This window comes from Schistosoma haematobium, chromosome 7 (assembly GCF_000699445.3).
Source record: "Schistosoma haematobium chromosome 7, whole genome shotgun sequence".
NCBI lineage: Eukaryota > Metazoa > Platyhelminthes > Trematoda > Strigeidida > Schistosomatidae > Schistosoma > Schistosoma haematobium.
The window spans coordinates 3,252,884-3,279,770 of NC_067202.1; the positions used below are offsets into that span (position 1 = coordinate 3,252,884).

At 36.6% G+C, this 26,887-nt stretch overlaps 1 protein-coding gene across 1 annotated transcript in view; it reads right to left on the bottom strand.

The window, feature by feature from the left end:
- MS3_00009443 (uncharacterized protein) overlaps window positions 1-11,764 on the bottom strand; it is a gene marked incomplete at both ends in the record, with an annotated part of 41,996 nt that extends 30,232 nt beyond the window's left edge. The window contains 8 exons of the mRNA XM_035734361.1: window positions 457-812; window positions 2,760-2,933; window positions 2,957-3,103; window positions 3,894-3,912; window positions 5,475-5,607; window positions 7,170-7,766; window positions 8,186-8,691; window positions 11,434-11,764. Coding sequence (XP_035587722.1) covers window positions 457-812; window positions 2,760-2,933; window positions 2,957-3,103; window positions 3,894-3,912; window positions 5,475-5,607; window positions 7,170-7,766; window positions 8,186-8,691; window positions 11,434-11,764 — 2,263 coding nt within the window. The remainder of the gene's footprint in view (window positions 1-456; window positions 813-2,759; window positions 2,934-2,956; window positions 3,104-3,893; window positions 3,913-5,474; window positions 5,608-7,169; window positions 7,767-8,185; window positions 8,692-11,433) is intronic.
- Window positions 11,765-26,887: the final 15,123 nt, after the last annotated feature.

The window sequence follows — 26,887 nt, forward strand, 5'->3', positions numbered from 1 at the left end:
GGATTCGAACCCAGGGCCTTCAGTCTCAATCGGTTCATGATCTCAATCAAAAACGTAACAATTTCCACAACCTTTAAACAGATAATTACCATGTGATCACTAGTGACTAGCTTCATGAAAAAATTCTCAGAGTTCTGGTGAGAAACCGTGACGAGTGGAGTTAATCCATGTCGGGTAGAAACAGGTGTCTACCTCAGTACAATGGAAGATGGTCGTGTGATTTCGTGGATTGGTTGAGGTCAGACATTAACACCATTGGATGCCGGCTCAATGGTCCAGTAGGTTGAGCGTTTGCGCGCGAGACTGAAGGCCTTGGATCCGAATCCCTTGAGTGGGATCGTGGATTTACAATGCTGAAAGGTCCCCACAATTGGACGAAACGGCCGTCTGCAACCCTAGTCTTCAAAAATTAAGTAATATTCACATCAAATCTGATATCTATAAAATTAATCTTACCATTAGAATCATTCGAATTGTTTGTTTCTATATGTAAATTAGATAATGTTTGACAGATAGGTCCATAATTTTGTGGCCAAAATGGTCCATGTCTATCACGAACAACTGCATTCCAATCGATCAATGTAGGAAGTGTATTGAATGAACAATTTGTTGTCTGGGTATTATCATTATTAAAATTATTAACTTTAGAAGAAGAAGAAGAATCATTTATTGTTTGATCAATAAATGAATTATTGATTATTACATAATCTAATGGTTTATTAGTTGATTGATTCATTAAACGATATTGTGTACCATCAGGTAATTTATATTGAGATTGAATTGTAGCCATTAGATAAGCTGCTCTAGTACCACTGAAATAAAACAACTGTATAGATTGAAAACAAAAATTAAAAAAAGGACACATAAATATTGGTATAAAGGAGGCACTGAACAAATATGCACCACACAAGTCACTTGATTTGTGTGTGGACTGTGATACTTTCCGGGTACCAGATCCAAGCAGGTGGTTTTCTAAGTGGGGTGGGGGCACACTCGGGGTCTTTGGACTAAAGGTCCAATCGGTAAGGTAGTGAAGTAGTATCAGGAACCAGCGACCAACGATTGGTTCATACGCCATTTGTTCCTTCAGGATTCAGGAGCTCATTTGCACCAATGGTTTGGAATCAGGGTTTTCCAACTTCCCTATCCATGAACCCGGTTAAGGCGCCAGACATTCGCTTTTTTTTCTCTCAGTTTCGTAGATAACACCCCCGCCACGAGTATGATTTTCCTGTCGGTGGCTGTATACCCATGGCTATGTGAGAGCATTTGGAGAGAGAGATCTGACTCTTCCCACCCTTGGTCAAACCAGGGCACTTAGGGACTTTAGACTACATGGAAATAATTATTGCTTTCAGTATAGGTGACGGTGAGACTATAATTTATGGACAACCTTTGAGTGATGCCTTGATGACTTTGAGAATGTCCACATACTTACTAGGGCTAAATGAGAGTTACAAAGCAGTTTGAAGAAATAGGGTTACGATTTACATTCAGTGGTTAGGGTTAGGAACTGGGTTTATGATTTTCATCACTGACTGACATCAGCTAATGTGCCAAAACACTATTTAGACAAATGAATAAATAAATTTCGCGCTAAAATCCAAGTTCTGTTATCCTCAATCTAATTGATTTGTAAATAAATTATAGTCTCGCTTAGGTGATTTATGGAGACTGTTGAAAGTAATAAAGATCACGAATCAATTTCAGTTAGGCAACTACTAAAAACAGGGAATCACTGTACAGCCTTATCATTCTATCATACGTTCGTTGCTACGACCTTCAGGTCTCGAGCCCTAGACCACTGATCCAGTATTCAGTGGTTTAAATGTCTAACTGAGATCAAACTATAATAAAAATTATGAAAATCCAACAGTCTTGAATATTTATGTGCTCATTAGTAATTAATTTCGAGGGGTCATTCTAGCAGTGGAATTCAACCAACCTTGATGTAAATTAGTTGTTGACCAAAGACAATGGAAGATGATTGCTCAATATTGAAAATTGATTGAATTTAGACATATAAATTATTGAATGCCGACTCGATGGTCAAAAGATTTAACGCCTCAAACTACACCTGATAATTGTGAACTCTCTGTGCTGAGCAGTGACATAATAAAACGAAATGCGTGTCGAATGATTCTTAGTTTTTCGATGATTGTTTAATTTAAATCAGTTAGCAATCTCAGTATTTACTTTCCTAGTTGATTTGCTACCTAATAAGAGAAGATATTTTATCCTCTAATCATTTATCTTAAAACGAGATTTATAGTATTGAAGAAACTTCGAACGGGAACAAACAGTTATCGAGTACTTTGAAGTTATAACACTTGAAGGGCCGTTTCGTCCTAGTATGGGACTCCTCAGTAGTGCACATCTTGTGCTTTCAGGTTTGTCATGGCGGTCTAGCTTGAATTGTCTCAGAAACTCAAGCATATCTTATTATGTTTTTCTTTCCTTCATTCTCTCATATTAAGGTCATATCATCTTGACTTAACTACCATACAATACCAATTCATATGAATAATCTTTAACTTATATTCCTCACATTGATCACATTGTCAAACAATCAATGAACTATGCTGTGTGATCATCTTTTCAGCTTCCTAAGAGAATCTTGTGTATTTCAATTGAATGAATACGTGTATTTCATTCTTACAAAAGTCAAGTCATATACCTAGTTAGAATAAAATTTTCTAACAGGTTTCTAGTATCGAATTGTGTTATAATTTGTGTTCTGTGTCCTATTAATGTATAACATAATGATATCGCCCCAATTAGAGAGTAGTGAATTATCGATCGGACCAATGATGCATAAAGCCCCATACGAGCACTCTAGAGTCCTATTGGTCCCGCTTTCCGCCTTGCCCAGCCAGCTAAGTCCAGAACACCAATCGGAGCTTCTGCAATATGAATCGTTTATTTCAAACAGACTGGGTTTATATACCAACCAAACAGACCACTTCGTTCCATAAAATAGGAAACAACATTTGTACAAGAATTAGCCAAAGGTGGCTGTGAATATGGGAGATAGTAATTGATAGACGGGGCATAATTCAAGAATGGTAAATTGTATAATAATAGTTCATAGGTCAAAATAAAGCTTGTAATACGAAGAACACGAATATGAATAGTTTAGTTACTTAACAATTATACAATAAAAAATATACGTATAGTATTGGTTCACAAATGGATCCCAAAAGTTACCATTCATTATGCTTATCGGGACATAACAAATTCAGTCATTCGAACAAATCATTTACAAATGTGGTATGTCGACAGATATAAGTAGTATGTATCACCCATTAATCGAAAGCAAAAATGTCTGACGGCAGAAGATTAAGAAGTTCGAAGAAAATAGAACGAGAACAGAGAGTGATTGGTGTGAAGACGAAGAAACAACAAAGTCTGAGACAATTAATGGGTATTTTGCAAATGAATTCTTTACTGTATAAGAAGGTAGAAGTAAACAGTACCAAGTGAATTTATAAAAACTTCACCTAATTGCACAAGCAAGCGGATATCAGGACTCAGTAGCTAAATGGATAATACGATGTCATTTGAAGTGAACGGCACTAGGTTCGAGTCCCAGACTGAGCATCAACTCTAAGATATAGGTACATCCAGCTGACTCGTCCTAAATAGGACAAAACACTCGTCTTACTGGATCTCACTGCTAATCACTATCCATCTTTGTTCACTGTACAGTTCTCAGATGTTAATTAGAGATTCTGTAACTTTGTATTCAAATACATTTGATTGTCCCCTCTTGTGTTCTCATTTACTACGCAAGTAGTAAAGTGAAAGTTCTCATCTAATATTGAAATTAACTCCCTCGCCCCTCATCAAAAAAAGCATCTGACCTATTCATATTGAGTTCATAGTTGAATCACCTTACATTTACACATTGATCTGAATTAAAGTCTACTTATTTATAAACTTGTGTAACCTGTCTAAACCCCTTACTGTGTTCAATAATTTAATGAGTACTTCAACTGTACTTTTAAAATTTCATTTGACCATTACAAAGATAATAAACGTTTTAAATGAAAGTAAAGAAGTACAACTCATTTAAGATTAAAGTTGAATATCATAGAAACCAACAAAAAAAGAACAACCAAAGATGAGATTTCGTTATTAAGTTACTAAGGCAGCTGTTGGAATGTATGGTGGTCGGTATACCAATATAATCGTTAAACTTTATATACTATTCGTTCTGATAACCGTCACTAGATAACACTTCAACGGTGTATTAATCGTAAGGTGAATACAAAATATTGATTAAGTTTATTATTACACCACGACGGACAGATCACCAAGATTACAGGTAGGTAGATTCTCTATATCCGTCAAACCGGTTAAAGCGCAGGATATTTGCTTTTTGTCTTCTCAACTTCGTAAATAACAATAATGTTGCGAGAAGGTAGTGAGTAGGACTTCCCTATCGATGGCTGTATACACGTGGGCATTTGAGAGCATTTGAAAAGAGGGAACTTACTCTTCTCACTGTCGGTCGTACCAGGGCCATTCTTCAGTGTCCAGAGCTGTTGGATATCTGTTCATTCATTTAGGTGATGAAAGCTGCATTGAAGATTTTCAAGCTCATAATTCTAGTTTTTTATCTGACATATTGGATTGAGTTAAACTGACGTATTCATGGCAGACAGTTGTGGATAACTTCAAATTCTTAAAATGAAGTCTCTTGTGGAAATTACACTTTTATATGCAGGAAATAGATCTGAAAGTCTTGGATACTGTACACTTTTTGAACAGTAAATAAACGGATGGAAGACTTCACATCTACAAAACATTCCTGCACTATATCTGATGTTATTTCGTGATAAAAACCGTAATAATTTATGCGTAAAGGTTTATTATTCATATTACTCTTAGTTAACGGATGTCATAACCAAAAAAACACGTCTAATTGGTTAAGAAGTGATCCAAGATAGTCTATATGCTTTACTTTGTTGTAGAACCAGTCGATTCCGTATCTAACATTGGAATACAGAACTTGTGTTTTGCCTTATTTGGACCTCGTCATTTAGATGTACCTACAACTCAGGGATTTGAACCCAATAACTACCGCTTCAAACACCAACACTTTAACCACTTAGCTACTAATTCACAGATAGTCACTTAACAACGCAACAATCCAAACCATTATAAATTAAATTAAATATATTATGTAAACTCACTTGGTATTGCTTACTTGAATCTTCCCATCAATGTTTAGCACTGCAATTGAACAATCTCTTATTGATATATGTGCATGCTGTGAGTATTGCCTCGATATTGCCCTTAATTCACAAACATTATAAACAAAGATGGATAGTGGCTAACGTTGAAGTCCAGAACGCGCGTTTCTTCCTCATTGAGACTCATCAGCCGAATATACCTGTATCTCAGAGTTGATGTTCACTCTGGGACTCGAACCCAATACTATTCGCTTCAAACTCCATCGAGTTATCCACTTAGCCATTGAGTCCTGATAGCCACTTGCTTGTTCAATCGGGTGAAGTTTAAGTTAACTCTAAGATGCGGTTGCATCCAGCTGATGAGTCCCAAATGGGATGAAACGCGTGTCCTGGATTCTATTGCTAGCCACTATCCATCTTTGCTTATTATGTAAACTATTCTATCTGAATAAAATATTACTGGAAGTTATAAATACCAAACTTATAATATTCAAATATCTAACTCTCATCTATAGATATTCTTAAAGTTATTAGTGACTTTAAGTATCATTAAAACTGTCAATCACTTAATATTATTTCTATGTAATTGATCAATTTCAGATTATATAAAAACATTCAAGATTATGTGTAATGGAACAGATAATGATCGGATAATTATTATGAAATCAAAATCTTATTAGATTCATTCAAGTCAGTCAGTCAGTCAGCTACAACGTAGGACCAGGCACATATATGCATCGGTCCAAGTTGCTATACCTCATTAACACAACACACCGGACTCATAAAAGTAGTTAATTCAGAGGCGGTAATATATAAAAGAAAGATTGCATATGAGGATATAATACAGGAAGAAAGAATTCGTTCGTAGAAAGAAAGATATAAAGCGATTTTAATCTCTTGGTTTGAGGGAAGACAGAGAGTGTATACACCGACGCTATTGTGATCGATTCTCAGCCATGTCACCAAGAGTCTCCAACCATTGGTTACTATAGTCACGCGGACCCCAACCAAGTAGTCTGCATCTACCAACATGGCTCAGACTATAAGTTAGTGACTTCAAGCAATGATGCCACGTTTTGGTTTGGCAGCCCCTAACTTTCTTCCAACCATCTCCAACACTCGTTAGCATTGCACGTCGTGGTAATCGGTGTTCGGGCATACGTAACACGTGGCCCAATAATAAATAATAATAATAACAATAAAAAACGCATATATTCTAAGTAAGAATAAACAAATATAAGTTACATCACCGTCCACCATTGTCTTCAGTGTGTTACTATCTCACAACAAACCCTGTTGAACTTTACTGGTCACCAGAACTCCAGAAAATAACTCTTGAAGTCAGTCACTCGCGAACAGATGATGATTATTATCAAAAAGGGGGTTTTGTGGAGATTTTAATGATTTAATAATGGTAGACCATTATGGAAAACCTATAAGCACTAAACTGTCGTTTCATCCTAATATGGGACTCCTCAGAGATACACATTTACAATACCACCCGTAGAATTCCAACCCAGAATCTATTTGTCTCTCGTTTAAAAACGTTTTACCAGTAGTATAACTTTAATGAACTTATGGATCCAACTAAAAAAAATTACTGAAAGTCTTCACAAAACACCCCCTCACCCACATACACACATCTAAAAATATCAATTATTATCAGGTGTTCTGTGCAGATTTTAGTAATTTTAATAGTTGAGATCATGAATCAATTGAAGCTAGACCACTATGGAAAACCTGGAAGCACTGGACGATTGTTTCGTCCTAGTGTATGATTTCTCAACAGTGTACTTCCACGGTTAAGTGCTCACGCGCGAATCTCATGAGGCAGGATCATAGATGCGCATTATCACTGAGGAGTCCCACAATAGAACAAAACGGTCATCCATTTACTTCCAGGGTTTTTTTTCATAGTAATCTAGCTTCAATCAACTCATGAATTCAACTATAAAATAACAATCATATTACTTGTTTTTCACCATCAGTTAATCGTCCAAATTTTTCCATAATAGATTGACGTGTACATAAATGATTCTTTACTAATTTTCTATTCATTCTATCTAATATCCTCTTATTCTTATATAATTTCTCATAATATTTATGTATTAATTGTATATCTTCATCAGTTAAATAACTAGATCTCATTTGATAATATTTATGTATATGATTAGTTATAGTATGATCCAGATCATCATCATTACGATCATCATTATGATCATTATCAATAGATTGATCCCGATCAACATTTGATTCATTTATATTCCAATCAAATGTAAATGTATCATTTAATAATTGATCATATTCATGATTATATTCTAAATGATTAGAAGTTGATGGATGAATGGATGAAATAGGTAATAAGGATTGTTTTAAGTTTAGAATGGTATTTTTATAATTATGTAATTTATGTATTAGATATTTTGAATAAGTAGTATTATTTGATATACAATTGATAAATGAATCATTATTGAGCGGTTTATTAAATGAATGATGATCATGTAAATAGGATTTAATAGAATTGTTATTTAAGTAGTATAATGATGATTGATTACTATCAGATTTATCCTATGAGGAGAGAAAAAAAAGAAGAGCGATTCATTTCAATGAATTATCAACAATGAACCGATTGATGTTAGACAACCATTAAAGACCTGGAAGCACTGAACAACCGTTTCGTCCTATTGTGTGGGACTCCTCAGTGGCAATGCGCATTCACAATCTGTTGATTGGTTGAGGTTAGACAATAACATCGTTGGATACTGGTTGGCTCAGTGGTCTATAGGTTAAGTGTTCGCATGTGAGACTTAAGGTCTTAGGGTTTGAATCCCTTGAGCGGGATCATGGATGCGCACTACTGAGTAGTCCCATACTAGAACGAAACAACCGTCCAGTTACTTCCAGGTTTATCATGATGATCTAACTTCAATTGACTCATCAATATATCTATAAAATTATCTTTTTTTAGAAAAAAGGAGCTTTCTTACTTCATTCTTATGCACTTCATTACTATCTAAAGAAATTTGATTATCACAGTAACTATTTTCATGATTATTTTCGGTAACAGGCACAAATGTTGAATTGTTTATCTCTTTCTTTGATAATCCAGACTTTTTATTCCATAATATACTTTGACTATTCATGTTTATATTAGATTTTTTAGACCAATTTAAATGTTGATAATATGATTCTGGATGCATACGTAAATCCATTTCATTTATATTATTCATATTATTTAAACTACTTATATTTGTATTAGTAGTATTTGTTGTTACGTTGAAATTTAATTTATCATTCATTTGTATGACAAGTTGTTTTTTCTTTTCTTCATTTTTTAAACGTTTATTTATTTCATAATGAAATTCATTTAAACGTCTACGAATAATACGTTCACGTGGTGGAGTTTTTACAGCTTGACGTACTTTTTGAGATAATTCACGTTCAAGTTTTATACGTAAATCATTATTGGATTGTATTTGATGATATTTTAAGTCTGAATATGAATAAAGAAAAGATAAACAAATAATGTAGATTTGACATTGATAATTGATTTTGATAAGATTATCATTGAATATCAAGAAGTAATGGATAACTCTGTCTTTGTAGGATATAGAACTGAATAAATTGGGTAAAGCTAGACCCACCGTCCTCGTTGTGCCTCCTGGATAATAGGACTTGCCCTATGGACTAGCGAGAGCGGTAAACTGGGTCGTAGAGATCGAATTAATCAACTACTAGACCGATACCCATAAACGATTACAAGTGCTACAAAGATAAACCGTTAGCATCTGAACCACTAGGTGGGCTGGAGAATGTTTTTCGCCAACCTACGTTCCATTGGGTGTAACAGGCGTATGTAAGTAAGTAAGTAAGTAAGTAAAAAATTAAGTGAATGAGTGAGTGAGTATATGAGTGAGTGAGTGAGTGAGTGAGTGAGTGAGTGAGTGAGTGAGTGAGTGAGTGAGTGAGTGAGTGAGTGAGTGAGTGAGTGAGTGAGTGAGTGAGTGAGTGAGTGGTGGTGAGTGAGTGAGTGAGTGAGTGAGTGAGTGAGTGAGTGAGTGAGTGAGTGAGTGAGTGAGTGAGTGAGTGAGTGAGTGAGTGAGTGAGTGAGTGAGTGAGTGAAGATCATCTTCATTATAAAGTGTCAGCTGTTAATAAACGTAATCCTAAGACCCTGGGCTCGAGTCCTACGAGCGGGATTGTGGATGCATACTGTCTGAGGAGTTCCATAATAGGACGGAACGACCAGGTAATTACATAAAAATCTTATTTCTTTCACTGATAATAAGTCAATCTATTACACAGACTATTTAACTTCATTCATAGAATGCATTCAATTGTTAGTTGAAACCTCTTTTGTAACCACTTGAATGTTTCGAGTCTACTGTAACTTATAACAGATGTACACTTGTAAATCATTCAAATCATCATTATATAAGAACTGAAAATCTATGATAATGTTTATTTATCATGTATCACCAAGTATCATCTTTGACACTAGAAATGAAGGAATGTTCTAACTTCTATTCACAATGTTTAGCATAATGAATTACTGTTTGATCGGAAGTAAACTTGTAAGGACAGCCTATAGGTGAACTTGAGGAAGTTCTAAGAATCTCAGAATAAGCTGAAGATATCCCATTTAGAGGGCATCCCAGAATAAGTGATCAGTCAATTTTTAATGTCATACAAAGGTACCCCCCAATCCGGCAGTACTTGTCAAGATGTATCAAAACTGATCAATCATTAGATTTTATTTCTTCATTTCAAAATTTATTTATCCTTTGAATTCAATTATAAATAAATATCCATAGAATTTGATATATATTTTGAGGAATTTATGTCACGACTCCACCTGCAGCCACTCTGGGTCTACTGCCGGTTCCAATCCCGGATAAAGGAGGAGGGTTGGACATGGGGTTAGTGACTCAACTCCGTAGAAAACTAACTCGCTAAAAAATCGCTAACCAGAAATAAGTAATTTATGTCAAATGACAACAATTCGTTAAAAAAAGAGATCTAATTATAGGTCGATTTTCATCATTTCGCATACAACAGTTATCATATTTACACTAGCGACTAACTTTTAAGGGAAATTCCTTAAGTTCTAGTGGCAAGCCATGACTAGTTGGGTTCAATCGAGTTGCATGTGAGTAATATGACCACCGAAAGCCATGGTAAATTATTGCACAAAATTGTAGATTAACTGAAGTTATACTTGTAAACCATTGGATAACAGCTAAGAGGTTTATAGGTTAAAAGTTTGTTCATGAATTTAAAGGTCCTGGATTTGATTCCTGGATTCAGAGTCATGATTGCTTACTGTTAGGTAGTCTCATATTAGAACGAAACGGCTTTTCAGTGTATCCAGACTTTAAATAGTTCTCATACTTAGATTGGTTCATGATTCCAGTAAACTTTAATATGAATCATAAATCCCTAAACACGATAAGTTATTGAAGTGATGAGTGATGGTAAGCATAAATTAAATCTCATAATCTGTCACTATTTAACAATACGGTATACCTATATGCTTCCGGAAACCGATGCTCCCTCTAAACAACTGCGCTTATACCCAGAAATATCAAAATATTTATTCAACCGAGTTATTGTTCTCTTTTATTAAAACAACCATTCATAGAATTCACAATTTTGGATGACTTATCCTCTATTATTCTAAATAATGGTCGAAACCATAACAACTGATTAATCGATTGACATTTCAAACTTTTACCAAAGTTTTCATTCCAAATCGATTGATTATTTGAACTGAACAATCTAACAGTATAGGGTTGTGGAGATGGTTAAGTTTATAATTGAGATCATTAACTGATTGATAACCTGGAAGTACTGGACAGCCATTTCGTCCTATTATGGGATTCCTCAGCGACAGTGTGCATTCGCGATCCCAGCTCGCGAGATTCGAACTCAGGGCCTTCGGTCTCTGAGCCGGGTCGGTATCCAACGATGTTAATGTCTAACCTCAACCAATCCTCGAACAATCTAATGTAGATGTGTGTGTGTTTTTTTGGTGGAGTTTCTTTCTCTAAGTTAGATAGTCTAGTTGTAGAGCTTCGATTACATCATCATCACAAACATCAGGTAGAATTTCTTCACAATGAAAGCTTCACAACACCAAACTATTCAATTCAAAGAATGAAACACCACATAGAAAATCCAAAATGAATTAAACCAAAAAAAAACTCTTTTTCACCATCTTAGTATATGTATTTACCTGATTCTTGATTCTGTTTTAATTTAGGTATATTTTTTGGAATTTTTCCTATATATTTATGAGGATATCGAAATAACATATGTAAATGATGTGATCCATCAAAATGATAATCACTACAAGATGTAGATGAAGTTGACGATGATGACGTTGTTGTTGTTGTTGTTGTTGTTGTTGTCATCGTTGTCGTCGCTGTTTCTGCTATCTCCGTCATCTTCATAGTTGTTATTCCTGAACATAAATCCGATTGATTCATCCATGATAATTCCGATATCATTGAAGGGATCTGTATATTATCAACACATAATGATACATTTTGAATTGTATTAGTCATTAATTATGAATAAGATGATAGTGTTACTTTGATTAGTTTTGTGTTGATACGATCCGTAAATAGATCTAAATCTTAATGCATCAATCTTAATAGTTTGTCAAACGTTTATCCATATACTTCAATGTGATTAAGTACATAGAATAGAATGATAAGCATTCAGAACACTTTAATGATTGGTTAATTCATTTGTCTATAAAACTTAGTTAATTATTCAAGTGTCTAGAATCTGCTTTCATTATAGATTCATATTAGAATCAACTTTATAATAACAATGAATCAAATAAATAGATTTACAATAGTAGTCTAGTATAGTGGTTATGGAGATTATTATGTTTTTGATTGAGATCATGAACCGATTGATGTTAGACCACCTTTGGAGACCTGGAAGCACTGGACGGCCGTTTTGTCCTATTGTGGGACTCCTCAGCAGCGCTCATCCATGATCTCGCTCGCGGGATTCGAACCCTGGGCCCTTGGTCTCGCACTCGAACGCTTAACCTACTGGACCACTGAGCCGGCATCCAATGGTGATAGTGATGTTAGACAGGGTCATCCAGTGCTTCCAGGTTTCCAAAGGTGGTCTAACATCAATCGGTTCATGATGTCAATCAGTAGTAGTCTATATGTAAAAGAATAAGTATAAATTCAAACATCTGAACTTTCGAAAACTAGCGCTTTAGACAAAATTATGATTTCATTAAAATTCCGAACAGGTTGTTCGAAACCAAGATCTTCACAATTGATTGATCACTGGGTGGTGATCAATCTCATGCTTGTCTAGTCCTTAATAGTGCAGATCGAATGCTATCGATCATGTTGCAATGTGGCCACCAGTCTAGGTGACTCGACACTGCGGGCACTATGTATTGAGATTAGATGGTGGTTGGAGGTAGTCAACAGGAAACCCTGGACCCGGGTTTCGTGCTACTTGGCACTCGTCAGAAAGGTGTACCTGTAATCTTGAGGGAACTGGTGCTCCCTGGCGGATTCGAAGGACTAGACAAGCATGAGATTGATCACCACCCAGTGATCAATCAATTGTGATTACACCTCAGTCCTACAGGAGGTTAGTCACGGCTCGGATAGCTCAGTGGTAACGTCTCTGACTGTGAAGCTGGGTGACACGAGATCGAATCCGCCAGGGAGCACCAGTTCCCTCAAGATTACAGGTACACCTTGCTGACGAGTGCCAAGTAGCACGAAACCCGGGTCCAGGGTTTCCTGTTGACTACCTCCAACCACCATCTAATACCAAGATCTTCATTCTCGCACGTAGGATTGTAGATGCATAGTACTGAGAAGTTTTACACTATGATGAAACGGCCTTTCAATGCCTATAGGTTCTTCACAGTGGTGTAACTTTAATTGACTCATGAATTCAACCACTAAATAACTGCAATTTCTATAAATCCTCATAGTGACGAAATTATTATTTCATTGAAATCATAAACCGATCAAAGTTAGATTACTATTGATAACCTAGAATCACTGGATGACTGTTTCGTCCATAGAATGAGACAATTCAGTAGTGTGCATCCACAACCCAGCAAGCAGGAACTGTGAAATTGGTCGTTTAATGCTCCTAGGTTTTCAACAGTGGTCTAACCTCTATAATCTTTTACTGGGAAATTAATACTGATTTCAGTAAATCAGGCAGCAATCATCATTATCATTAAGATAACTTATTCGTATATTAGTAATTGGACATCGTTTGAGAAATCCACTGATACATATGAGATTTTGAGGACTACTCCCAAAAAACTAGATTTCAGTACTGGATGAAACATTAATGGTTTCAACTATTGACTATGTCTATTATTCACTGTGTATTTATGTTTAACTGTCAGTAGCTCATACATTTCTTATCTTTTTTATATGTTATCAACCTCATAAGATTAAATTGTGAAGTGATCATAAGTACTACAGTTTGATTCGATACTCAAGATGGTGACCTTAAGGAATGATTCGAAACATTCTCTAGACCGGTGAGACTATAATTTACGGACGTCAAAGTGACCTTGAGAGTGTCCACTTAATGACCAGGATTAAATGAGGATTATAAACCTGTGTGACAAATTAGAATTATGATTTACAGTTGATGATTAACGTTAGGAATTAGATTATGGGTTTTCATCACGAACTGACATCAGCTATAATGCCGAAACTCAATTTATCCAAACGGAGGGGTGAATTTTGCGCCAAAATCCGAGAGCTGTTTTCTTATATCTGATTGGTTCATTCATAAATTATAGTCTCGCTATTTATTTACAAAATGTGTTATACAACCGTATATGGATGAGATAATGAAAATGATGAAGAAGTTTTGAGTGTCAATATGTATATAGTGCTCAATATTGTTTTAAAAGTCTTATTTTTCTGTCTATCTATTATGACGAGGTGGTGTCCGAAATCTGATACTGATACACAACGTACTAAGCACAACCCTCCCTCCTCGGTTGAATACTTGAATGAGAGCACAAGAGTGGACAAGAAAGTGTATTGTGTTACCGAATATACCGCACAAATACTCATTTATACATATATTACTCTACTCTTTAGGGAATCAATCGATTTCTCAGTCAATGAAATGTGCTTATTCTTCAGGTCACTTCTGAATGTCATCGATTGACCTCTGAATTTGGCTATTTCTTACAAGACTCACTACATCACCTTTTCTTCCTTAAAAATAAGTTTTGATTCTTGGATATAACTGGAAGCGTTGAGAGAAATGTCGACTTCTTGTTGATAATATTCTTGGGATCTGGCTATCACTTCTTCTACGTTGGTCTTGTTGCTCCACACTGAATGTCTGAATGAAATAATCTTGTGACAAGTTCGAAGTAGGGGTCCTAGTTAATAACTAGAACCAAGTGAGGATTATAAACCAGTGTGAAGAATTCGAATTATGATTTACAGTTGATGGTAAAGGCTAGGAATTAGATTTAGGGTTTTCATCACAAACTGATATCAGCTATAATGCCAAAACTTTATTTAGCCAAACGGATAAATGAATTTCTCGCCAATATTCAAGACCTATTATCTTCTACCTGATTGGCTTATCCATAAGTTATAATCTCGCCTCTAGATCATTTAGCCATGGTATGATTGGATCCAACTATCTTTTCTCAAGTTCTTGATCTTAAAAACTATCAGTAAATTGATCTAGAAACTCATATAAAAGTTGTAGTGACCTACTTTTATCAATAGAACGCGATTGATTTAATGGAAACAGCCATTATTATAGCCAATTGTACCAGTGATTGTTTTACTGTGCTCGTTTGTTTAACTGTGCTAAAGACAGCTATATTACTGCTCCATTATCTCTCGATTGTGACCTTGCATGGGTTCGGTTACGCTCAGTAACCACGCTTGTACTCCTTTGACACGATCTCGGTATCCTTTCGATACCACGAGATCGCCAACAAATACATCTCGACTACAGCCATCAAATGCTTCCTGATATTTGGCTTACGGAGGATTTTATCGGTTAACTGACACGTAGTCTTCTTGTAGTGGTGTTCATAGTCATTCGCGACTCGACCCACGCTACAAAGTGATAAATCCTGTCAAAACAAAATTTTTTTTGTAATTTTCAAATCAAAAGTCTTATAACATTCAAGCATCATTCCCAAAAACATAAAAGGATCACAATTGATCGATCAAATAAGTCAATAATGTTTATGGCAAAACAAAAAAAGTATTACAACATCAATTCAATCATCGATAAAATCAATAATAATATTTTGAATTGTCCATCTATTGATCTTTCAAATTATTGGTTTCTGAAATAGTCATTTATTGATTTTCGAATTATTGATTTATTGATCTTCAATTATTGATTGATTGATTTTATTTAGCTACCATTTTATTGATTTCTGGAATTGTCTATTATATATATGTGGGGGGAGAAAAATAAATGAAATTTCATTGAAAAATATACAGGAAAATTTTGTGGATCAAGTTAAAGATCTTTGTACTTTGGAATGAATAATTGTTTGCACACGCTTCATATTTTATAACGTATGGGGATACTTTTTTTAGTTATTTGTCAATTCTTTAATTATCAGAAGGGGTTTTGTGGAGATATTTAGAAATTTCGATAGTTGAAATCATGAGTCAACTGAAGCTAGATCATCATGAAAAACCTGGAAACACTGGACGGACGTTTCGTCCTAGTATGGCACTCCTCAGTGGCAGTGCGCACCCACAATCCTCGCGTAACTTGATCGATTGAGATTTTCACCTTGAATTCAAAGATTGATAAACTCACCTTGAAGTCTTATTGTTGTCCTGAAAACCAGTTCAAATACTCAACACTATGAATCAGTTTTGATAGATGTTTTTATTCTTAATATAACTAATAGTAAAAATTCTGCCCATTCAGTGCGGTTTAACTGTGATATTGGGGTAACTATTGACTGACAATGAAACTTTCCTACCACCTTATTAGCCTGAGATTGATATGCTATGAAAAATATCCTATTAGATCCTATAAATTTCGATAAGCTGTTGAATAACTCAGATTAAAATTAGGCTCCAGTGTCACTTGTTTTTATGACAGATGTGCCAAAAATGTTCACCAAACCCTATCTCAGCTATAATATCAACTATTGGTATGTTCACTGAAAACCTCTTGAATTTGTATATGATTGTAAATAATTAATTAAAATCATTGGAATGAGGTATAGGTCCTACTAATTCTATAAAGACACAGATTGAACGTGGGTCCGGTTGTGAGAAAACCCCAATATTGAGTTGATATAACGGTTCACTTTTGACGACTGACATGTCAAACACTTTCTTATCAACTTGTGCATATCATTTTGTAAGTTTTTCTATATATGCCTACCATTAATTAGCTTGGTAGTGGCTTTCGTGCTAGGATAAGACAAAGTATGAAGAGGGCCAAATATTAGTTTTTTCATATTTGTAAGGGAGACGATTCAAGGCATCGCTGTTGTCGTACCAAGGTAGATCAAATTTTGTTTTTCCTCTAGGACCATCTTCCAACAGTTAAAATTGTCGTAAACAACCGGGTATTAATCAGTGATAAACGTTTATTAAATATTTATGTTATGTTAAAAACATCGGTACGATATATCGTTGAAGGAGTCCACCTCTCTCTTAACTGGAGCAATGCCTTCTGTGTCTATTGTATCCGAAAATTTTCGAAAATTCGACTTCCAACACACTTTCATCGCCCTTTATTCAGTTTTCATGTATTTTTTAACACGATTCTCACACGCTGTTCATGTGATTACAAATCAGGATAATTTGTCATTGTACTTGTGTGAAATCTATACCTTGGAATAAATCGTCCACAAGCCTTTGGATTATTTATGCCACGTTTCTCAGACCAAATGGCATCTACGCAAACTCTAAAAACCCAAAAGTCATGATAATGGCAATCTTAGAAATGCCTTCCATGGCTAGTGTCACAATCTGACATCTCCAAAGACAGCTTCAACAAATCTTTTTATACCCTATATCCCGTTCGTGGAATCTTGGATGTCAAACAGTGGGTTCTTATCTCGAACAGTTTGACGGTTGAGAGCTCTGTATTTCCTACATGATCGACAGTCACCTTTTTTGTTAGCCGTGTTCAGATGCTTATTTGTTATCGGGCAGACGAATAATGACTAACTGTAGCATGTAATCGAATCTGGATTTATTGATTTCAAATTTATTAAAATGATAATCTCCTGAGTCTTACGTGGACACAGTAGAACTTTCGTGCCGGTAGGTACCCCTCGATCTATCGATAGAAGGAATTAGGCCAGTAGGGAACAGGTCTCTACGTAGATCGTGAAACAGAACAGCTTGTGAGCGAGGTTATCTTTTTCAAACACAGAGTTTTTCAACATTCAATAAAAAATAATAATAAATTTAATGCCTATGCAAAATGAAGAAAGAATAAATAATTGAGCTATAATGTTTTAACACTACTAAGATGTTTGTGGCCAACTTTTAAACAGTTGGCCTAAGTTGTTACATCAGCTTTTCCCTAGAATCGACTTCCACAGGAATGTCGGTTCACTCAACTTCTCAAGCAAGAACATGTCGGTTCGATTTTCTCAGCGGATATACAGAAAGTGTTTACTGACTAGAAAAATTTGAACATAAGATTAAGAAAAAAACAATGAAAATATCAAGAGTTTTGGAATCGAATAGTCTTCTTAGGGCCAGCGACATAAACGGAGTCTTACAGATTAACTATTTGATTGGTTTGATGTTAGTGTGCATATTATGGTAAGACTAAATTACCTAAAGTCACCTAGAAACTGGGTTGGTTCACACCTTACACAGGTGCATATCCTATTAGTCATAGTATCGCTAATAAGTGTAAGGAGAAATCACAGTCAGGACTACTATGGGCAGGCATAGTTTATCGGTCAATTGCGTAACCTTGCAGTGGTATTGGTTCCATACCACACGATTCTCGAAGGTGAGCATATAGTTATTGAGAAGATTGGCATTCAACATGTAACACTTGGAGGAGGTCGGTCATGGTGAACGCGGGAACAATGGTCCGAATCGGCATGACTCAGCCATGCAGGCGTGGCCACTCTATGTAAAACCTATTGCATCTTGCATCAAATATATTATTTTCTACCCAGCTCGAACATGTTCTTCAGAAGTATTTGACATCATATTGCTGATTCTTACGATAGGACAAGCCAGTGTGAACAATAATGTGACTTCCTCGTCAAATCTCATAGATTAGGTCGTCATATATTGTTGGGGACGTTAGATTTCCAGAACTCACTTAGGAAAGGACCTATTTTTGTAATTTTATTTAGAAAATTTGAATTTCTTTGTTTTCGCGCCAAAAGTGCTCTTGTCACTTTCATGTCATATTTCCCACTGGGGGATACCTTAAATGCTATTGGTCCGTTGCGTCTTTTAGTATGCTATTTAGTGACTCTCCCCAAGGACGGTTTTGTACTGTATATATACGTTTTGGATTGTGTTTGTTGGTATCGCTCGTTTCTGGCTGTTTGTAGAATATACTTCCCTATTCCAAGCTTGGACTTCTTCCTCTAGTTATCGGGGCTGGGACTCATCAAACAGCTAGCTTACTGGTCTTTGGTCACCGAGCCTTTGTTCTCGTTCGCAGATTGGGTGAACTCGTGATAGCTTCAACCCTAGTATATATCTACATATCCACAGTTTTAGGAATAGGTCTGTTATTTTAGTCGCAAAGATAAGTGTACTAATACCGAAGCAGACCTCCCCCTCATATCTTACTACTGTCTTGTTTAAGTTGATATACTTCGATTTTAAATGTATTACGTGTAAAGGCTTTATCTATCCCCGAATAACTGTGGCATCTTTAGGAGAAGCGTGGTGTTTGAATGAACTGATGATTTCTTTGTACTTGTTGAATGCTTGATTTCGAATTCTAAATACAATACATTCGTTTGTGCTCATCTAGTACTTCTTGATTCAATTGCGTTATTTCGGGGATTCTCAGTTCATACTACAATTCAAATAATTCGAAATACCAAATTGGTGTCGCGAGTAGGATCCTGTGATGGATTTGTTGGATATACATTCAGATTTTGGTGCTTTTGAGGATTACTTTGAAAGGTTCGAAATCTGGGCTATGATCAAGGAAGATGCTGAGAATGTTTATATTGTGGCATATTTCCTCACATTCATCGGAAAAGAAGCATATAGCTTATTAAGAACTCTGGCTTTGTCGGAAAAGCCCATTTCGCTTCCTTATACAACTCTCAAGAAACTGCTGCAATACTATGTTAAGTATACAAATTTTGGATGTGGTGAAGGAAGATTTCGTGAGGATATAAAAAATTCCACTACATTACTACGTCATCCCAACCCAGTGCATACTCAAGGCTATGCAGATAATTCATTGAGGAGGTGCAATGCATTTCACGAAGATGGGCTCAAGTTTGGTCAATGTTTGTCCTGTGGCAAGTTCCAGTCTTTTAATTTATGTAAATTTTTTAATTCCAAGTGCTTTAAATGTGGTGATATTGGACATATTCAGTCAGTCTATAATACTAATGTTCATCTTACTGCAACTAATATTAAGTCTTGTAATTCTGATTCCACTGAGCCGAGTATTCATAATGATCATTTATTTTTATCAACGATTTTAAAAGACAGTGTAGAGTCACATAGCCGTTCAGAGTTAAGTGAAATTCAGAATTCTTGCGAGATAACAGTTTCTAATCAATCGACTTATCAGATTTCTCATGTCATTGTACCAGATATGGCTTTTCTTAATTATTCATATATTTCTGATGAAATTCCTTGCAAATCTGAAGAAAATATGTTGAGTGAACATAATTATGATCAAAAACCTGATGTAGTTTTGATGGATGGTGATTTTTCTAATGATCCATTATTCTGCAGTGACATTCTTAATAAATTTCATGAAAATATTTCAGAAGAATCAAATCCTGATGTCATATCATATATAACCTATCCTCACAATGCATGTGCTCCTAGTGAAAAACTTGTCCAATGCAAAGCACGAGTACTAAATAAGCTCGATTTTGATTACAATTCGGATGATTTCATATCAACTGCCGTTTATCCTTATCACAAAAACACTTCTAATGTTTACTCTAGTCAATGTGATAAATATGCTTTAAATGAAAATAATGCTGAGCCAGATACCTGCGTCCACTAGAATTTTCAAGTCAGGATTTGTGACTGTAACGTAATACAAATATTTATGTCTCCTTACTCAGTTCTCACGACCTTGTAGTGACTCACATTTATCACGAGAACACGACTGGTTTAATAAAAACAATTATTATTATAACCAACTGTACCAGTGTTTGTTTTAATGTGCTTTTGTTTGACTGTGCTAATCACAGCTATATTGTGCTTCCATTCTTATTCACACACTTTGATTGTGACTTCGCGCGAATTCGGTTACGTTCTGTAATCAAGCTTGTATCCTGGCACGATCTCGGTATCCTTTCAATACCACGAGATCGCCAGAAAATATATCTCGACTTGGTCCATTAACTGACTTCTGATATTTGGCTTCTCGGGGATTTTATGGATTTATTTGGTTACGTTCAACCTTCGCCTTCTGATTTACTTGGCACGTGGTAGCGGTGTTCATAGTTAATCTCAACTCGACACCACGCTACAACCTGTGAAGGGTTTATTGGTTTTCTATACTCTTAGGAGTCCGTTTAAATCAGGAGCGCTGTTAACTGCACATTCCTGATGCACCAACAGAACGGTCTGGATTGTTTGAGCTGTCATGACCTTTTCTGTGATCTTGATATTTATCACTGTGATGACTCTCTCTCTCTCTGTTATCTGTGATGTATTTGAACTCTGAAGACAGTTTCTGTAAGGCTTTTGACACTCGGAATGAGTCTCACCAAGTAAAATTATCTTGACTGTGTTTCGTTTTGCGTTTGGTGAACCGTACATGATCCGGTTAGAGGATCTCTTTCAATATTCTTACGTACGATACGAGATAGATGTAATAAAAGTGTCCAGGTCTCATATTTTTCCCCACTAATGCTTTGGCAAACAACTAGCTTCCCAAAATGATCGTCTCCTAGGAAGAAGAAACAGAACCATACTGAGGAGAGTAGCGTCATCTGGTAACTCAAGGTGAATTTCACGTATTTGTACGTAATTTTCTATCACACGTCTCGTGCCACTGATACTATCGACAATGCAGCAGTCTTGGTATATGATGCCTAATGTTTGTAAAGTGCCGATATAACCTTCTAGGTTGTAGAAGTATCATATAATCAACCCTTTTATGAAGTGATAACCAAGTAAACTCACTGAGGGCTTAGAGAAGGATGGGTAGTCCAGGTTGTTTGATCATCTGCTGACACAAGGCAATCCTTTACTTAGTATGAGAGATAAAGGTTTTGTGATGTATAAATGAAATCATGATGCCTTTGTACTTGTTAAGTGCTTGATTTCAAATTCCAAATACAGTACATTCGTTCGTGTTTATCTAGTACTTCTTGATCCAATTGCGTTATTTCTGGGATTCCGAGTTCATACTATAATTCGAATACTCTTTATTATCACACTTTTCCATTCTTTTATTTTAGTCTCACTACCAAGTTTACTCTCCACCTGCCGCTTCGAAAAACTTCTTCCATGTATTTTTACCCGTGGGCACTGTGACATCGTCCGGTTTAGCTTTAACTGGTATCTCACCAAACCCTAGGGCTGAGGCATTACTAATCAATCGAGTCCCCATTAACAGTCAATTATTTGCAGTTAGATTGGAAGGTTCCAGCAAAGTAATGATAAACCAGCATGAAAAACGATATCTTTTCGTTATTCCCGTCTATGCTACGACAGATCGCAGCTCGAATGCCATCAGGGATGAGTTTTACCACCAGTTAAGTATCCTTTTACAGAACAAGTGTTCTACAGGCATTTTAGTACTATCTAGAGAATTGAACGCATAGGTCAGGCTCCTAGTCACAGAGAAGATTCGTTTAAGTAGCCAGTTGAGATTTGTTGATCACAGGTCAGATAACAGTGTGTCTACCGTAACTTTGCACAAACTACAACCTCTTTCTGGCCAGCGGCCTTCTCTTTAAGTAGCTGACTGAGTTGTTTGCAAGTACATGAAAATTAGAGAGTGTTCCAACATCGTAGAGTGAGTCGATAGTTGCCCATATCTTTAAAAAGTGCTCACGTCATTTATCTGATTCCTTTGTTATTGAGGCTACTTGTAAATATTTAAGTAGTTGAAAACGTATATCATAATTTCACTACTGACCTCTCTAGACATGATTGAGAAGCTGAGATTCAGGGACAGAGGAACAGGTAAGTGAAACATTTCAAGGAACCCTTGAATACGTCAGCTCCATTGAATCCACTGCATATCGAAGCAGCACCTACAGACCTCGGGATGGCCACCTCACATATCAATAGTGGAAAAGCAGCATGACCTGACAATATACCAGTCGAAGCACTGAAGTTAAATATAGCAGTAACTGCAAAGATGCACCACGTCATATTCGGGAAGATTTAGGAGGAAAAATAGATTTCTGCAGACCGGAATTAAGACCTCATCGAAATATCATTGAAAGATCTGAACAAATGTGAGAAATGCAGAGGTATCACACTATTGTCAGTACCAGGGAAAGCTTTCAACATTGTTGCTGGACTGGATGAAAGACTCGGTGGACGTCCAGCTTCGAGATCAACAGGCTGAATTGCGTATAGATCGTTCATGTACAGATCAAATTGCGACACTACGGATCATCGTTCAACAATCAAGTGAATGAAACTTGATACTATACATCAATTTCCTTGGTTATGAAAAGGCGTTTGACAGTACAGATAAGAGGACTTTATGGAAATTTCTTGGATACTATGATTTACCCGAGAAAATCGTCAGCATCACCTGGAATTCATACGAAAAACTACACTCCGAATCATTCATGGAGAATAGTTGACAGATCCATCCCAAGTAATGACCAGAAACAGAAAATGCTGCCTACTCTCCACCTTCCTCTTTCTTCTGGTGGTCAACTGAATTATGAAGACCTCAACAACACATGGAAGGCAATAAATACAATGGACAACTCAGAATCAATTAGAAGAGTTGGACTTCACAGGTGACCTAGCCCTCCTATCTCATACGTGCGAGCAAATGCAGATGAAAACAATCAGTGTAGCAACAGCTTACGCACCAGTTGGCCTTGTAGCGGTAAATGAATCCCCAAAATAAATGGCTCTGTAAGTCTTCGATATCGGATGCTGACTGTAGAATCCAAACTACGGTTTGGATAGAAGAATAGCCGTCCGGGTACTTTAGAGACGCGCTCTTTCCCGTCGAAATCAAAACAAGTAATCGGGTAAATAGCGGTTCTATAATTCATAATAAGTTTAAATGTAAATCGTTACCTAAACAAATATTACCACCCGGCTATTCAACCAATAATTGTTCAATCAATCAAATCTAAATTACAATAAATGAAGAAGTTGATAGAAGATGAGGGAAAATTACCGGTCACAACAAATGAACATTATTCTATCCTGACTGGATAGAACACACACAAAAGGAGGAGCTAATCAATATGGCTGCCGCCAAGAACAAGTGTCAAGTAAAACAACACAGATGCAGTTCAGGAAGAAACACAAACTTAGTGAATGCGTAAGAAAAACAAAAACTATAATAAAAAATACAAGTATTAACAATTCAAATGTAATCAAAAGACAACAGTGTACAACTAAGGTGATCAATAGGAACAAAGTACAAGTATATACATGGAGGGATTTTCACCAACACACAAAACATTCAAAATGGATCTTACACTGACCACATTAGTTTTAATGGACTCACCTAGCTGAAGGCGCTCGGTCATGCATCCGCACCAGATCACGAGTGGGAACGCCATGCTCAACATCCCCTACAATCGCTAGCCAGATTAGATCAGTCGATCTTCGATATATGGATAGCTTATCAAATATACCTTCGAACGTCTTCGCTTCTGTCTTTTGATTTCACATGGTGGGTAAGATTCATAATAGGTGTTACTGGTTAAAGCGTTGTCAAACTCTAAATGCCTGTAGCATCTTCAGCCTCAACATACACAAGGAAAAAGCCAATATCCTGATGCACAGCACGGAGAGCACCAACACAATCACAGTTGATGGGGTAACTCTGGAAGATGTGGAACCTTTCACTCGACTTGGAGGCATCATTGGTGAACAATGAGGATCGGATGCAGACGTAAGGAGATGATTAGCAAATCAAGGGCCACATTCCTACTATTTAAGAACATATGGAACTCAAATCAACTGTCAACCAATATCAAAATCACAATCTTTAATACGAGCGTTAAGACAGTGCTACTGTATGCAGCTGAAAAGTAAGCAGACATAAAAAAGGTAAATAGCAACTGGAGACTAGTGCAAAGTACTTCCCCGGACAGAGTTGAATGGAGAGTGGTGGTGGGCGACCTATGCTTCTCAGCGGGGAGTAACAGGTGTAAAAAAGTACGTTCGGCTGCATCTATTTCGCTCAGTGTCAGACAGTCCAACTCCAGTGACGGATCCACATGAGTTGTATAGGCTGTATTTCTTTTGACCTGTGAGACCTCTTTGATTGGTTTCATCCATTTTGAGTGACAAACCGAAACCGCACTCGTAATACGATTCGTGTAGACCATGAACGTTACATGTAGCTTTTTAAATTCCGTGCTTTCTGAACAGTCTTTTCACTAAAAACTGAAGAATTTGACAGACTCTATTTCTTTGGAATGAAGAACTCTTAAGTCAGGTTTTTATTACCAAACCAAATATCCGGCGCTTTAACCGAGTCGGTGGGTATGGAGGACCCACCTAGAGCAGTTGGAAAACCCTAGTTCTAAACAAATGGTGCACATGTTCTCCAGGATCCTGGTGGAATGAACTGCGCATGAACCGACCATTGATCACCGGCGACCATGTGACTGCATACCCTACGTTGCTCCACTGCCTTGTGGATGAGACCTTTAGGTCAAAGGCTCCGGGTGTGACCTTCTATGAAAAACACCTCCTTCGGTCTGGGCACCCGGGTAGTGTCCTAGCCCTCACACAAATCGAATGATTTATGTGGTGCATATTTATTTGGTGCCTCTTTGTACCAATGTTTATACGTTTAAATAAATAAACATGTCAGGTTTTTAAGTCCAACTCTTTCTATGTGTCTTTTGACGCTGGTAGGATTTTTGCCGAACCAAGGTGTCCCAACTGGTCTACGGACACTAGCTGGTAAATAGTGTTTAGACGACTACCCACAAACGTACGATACTTCTCTCTCAGGTTCCTCATATAGTGTAAAGCTATCATAGGATTAGTGCGGAAACAGATTTTATCTAAGATAAGTGTAAGATTCCTTCTTAAAATGTTGTCGATCCATGCATTTAAGAGTTCGGGTGCTAACTCTAATTTTGGCACACTTACTGGTCCTATGTGTCCAACTGTTGCCTCAATATGGAACAATATATTAAACAGGTGTTTAAGATAAGGGATGTTCCACAAGTATGCAGCCTCCACATAGCATATCTCGGAGAAATTGCAAAAAATGTGACTCAGATTCCTCAATGTACTCTTCATCTTCACTCCTTATACTCCTTTTAACGGTGTTTTTCCTCAGCCTCTACACAAAATTAATCCGCTCTTCACTTGAAGACTTAACACTAGTGCTCGGGGGCTGGTCCAAACCATTATAAAACTTGCAAAAACCGCAAGAGTTGGTTGGCAAGGAATAATAAAAAAGCAATAAGCTCAGTGGGTTGAGGACAAAAAAGTAAAGGATAGACTTTTCTGAGCCGTATCAAATTGACACCCAAAACATTTTATGTAGTGCGTCTCATTCTTTGCCTACAGCTCTATGGATGGATTTCTGGCTTCAAGACATATCAACTGTTGCTTTTGTACTGTTTAAAGTGTGAAAAACTGCCATCATTTGTGTTGAGTTGGTTGCTCACTTCCTCGTTCGACGCCTCCCAGAGCCAATTATTAGTCTAATTGTTTCACGGGTTTGTTGCATCTTTATTGTTTGGAAAAGGTATCGGACAGTCGCGAATATAAAATTTGTACAAGATATATGCTACTACATTGTTTTCGTAGTCGTTAGAGAAATTTCCGGAAGTCTTTTCTGTCTCAATTCATACAAAAAGATGAGAACATTACACCGAAAGTGTTTGAAGTCATCTTATATTCTGTGGGCCCGTCCGCAAAATCACGCTCTGGCCACCAAAGATTTCATGGAACACAATCGGACTGTGGGACAATCATGAACATTATCTGTTCATCTACCGACAAGCAAGTAGAAGTAAGATAGCTTCCGATCCCGGAGACTACCGAGACAAATGCACTCATTCAAACTGCAAGATATACAGACCTACAAATAACTACGGAACTAGAATTAGTGCAATAGAGTGGTTAGACTACGCCTATTTTGTGGGCACCAAAGATCTGTTTCTGTACCGAAACAATATGAAAATAGCATAAAGAAACCGATAGGGTTATATAAGTTGCCACAAAGATATTGGATATTGGAAGTCCAGTCGAAACTCAGTGCTACTGAATACAATATAGAAGCTTGTTTTGTTTTCTTTATGTCAATCCAAAGATACAGAGTAAAATTATTCA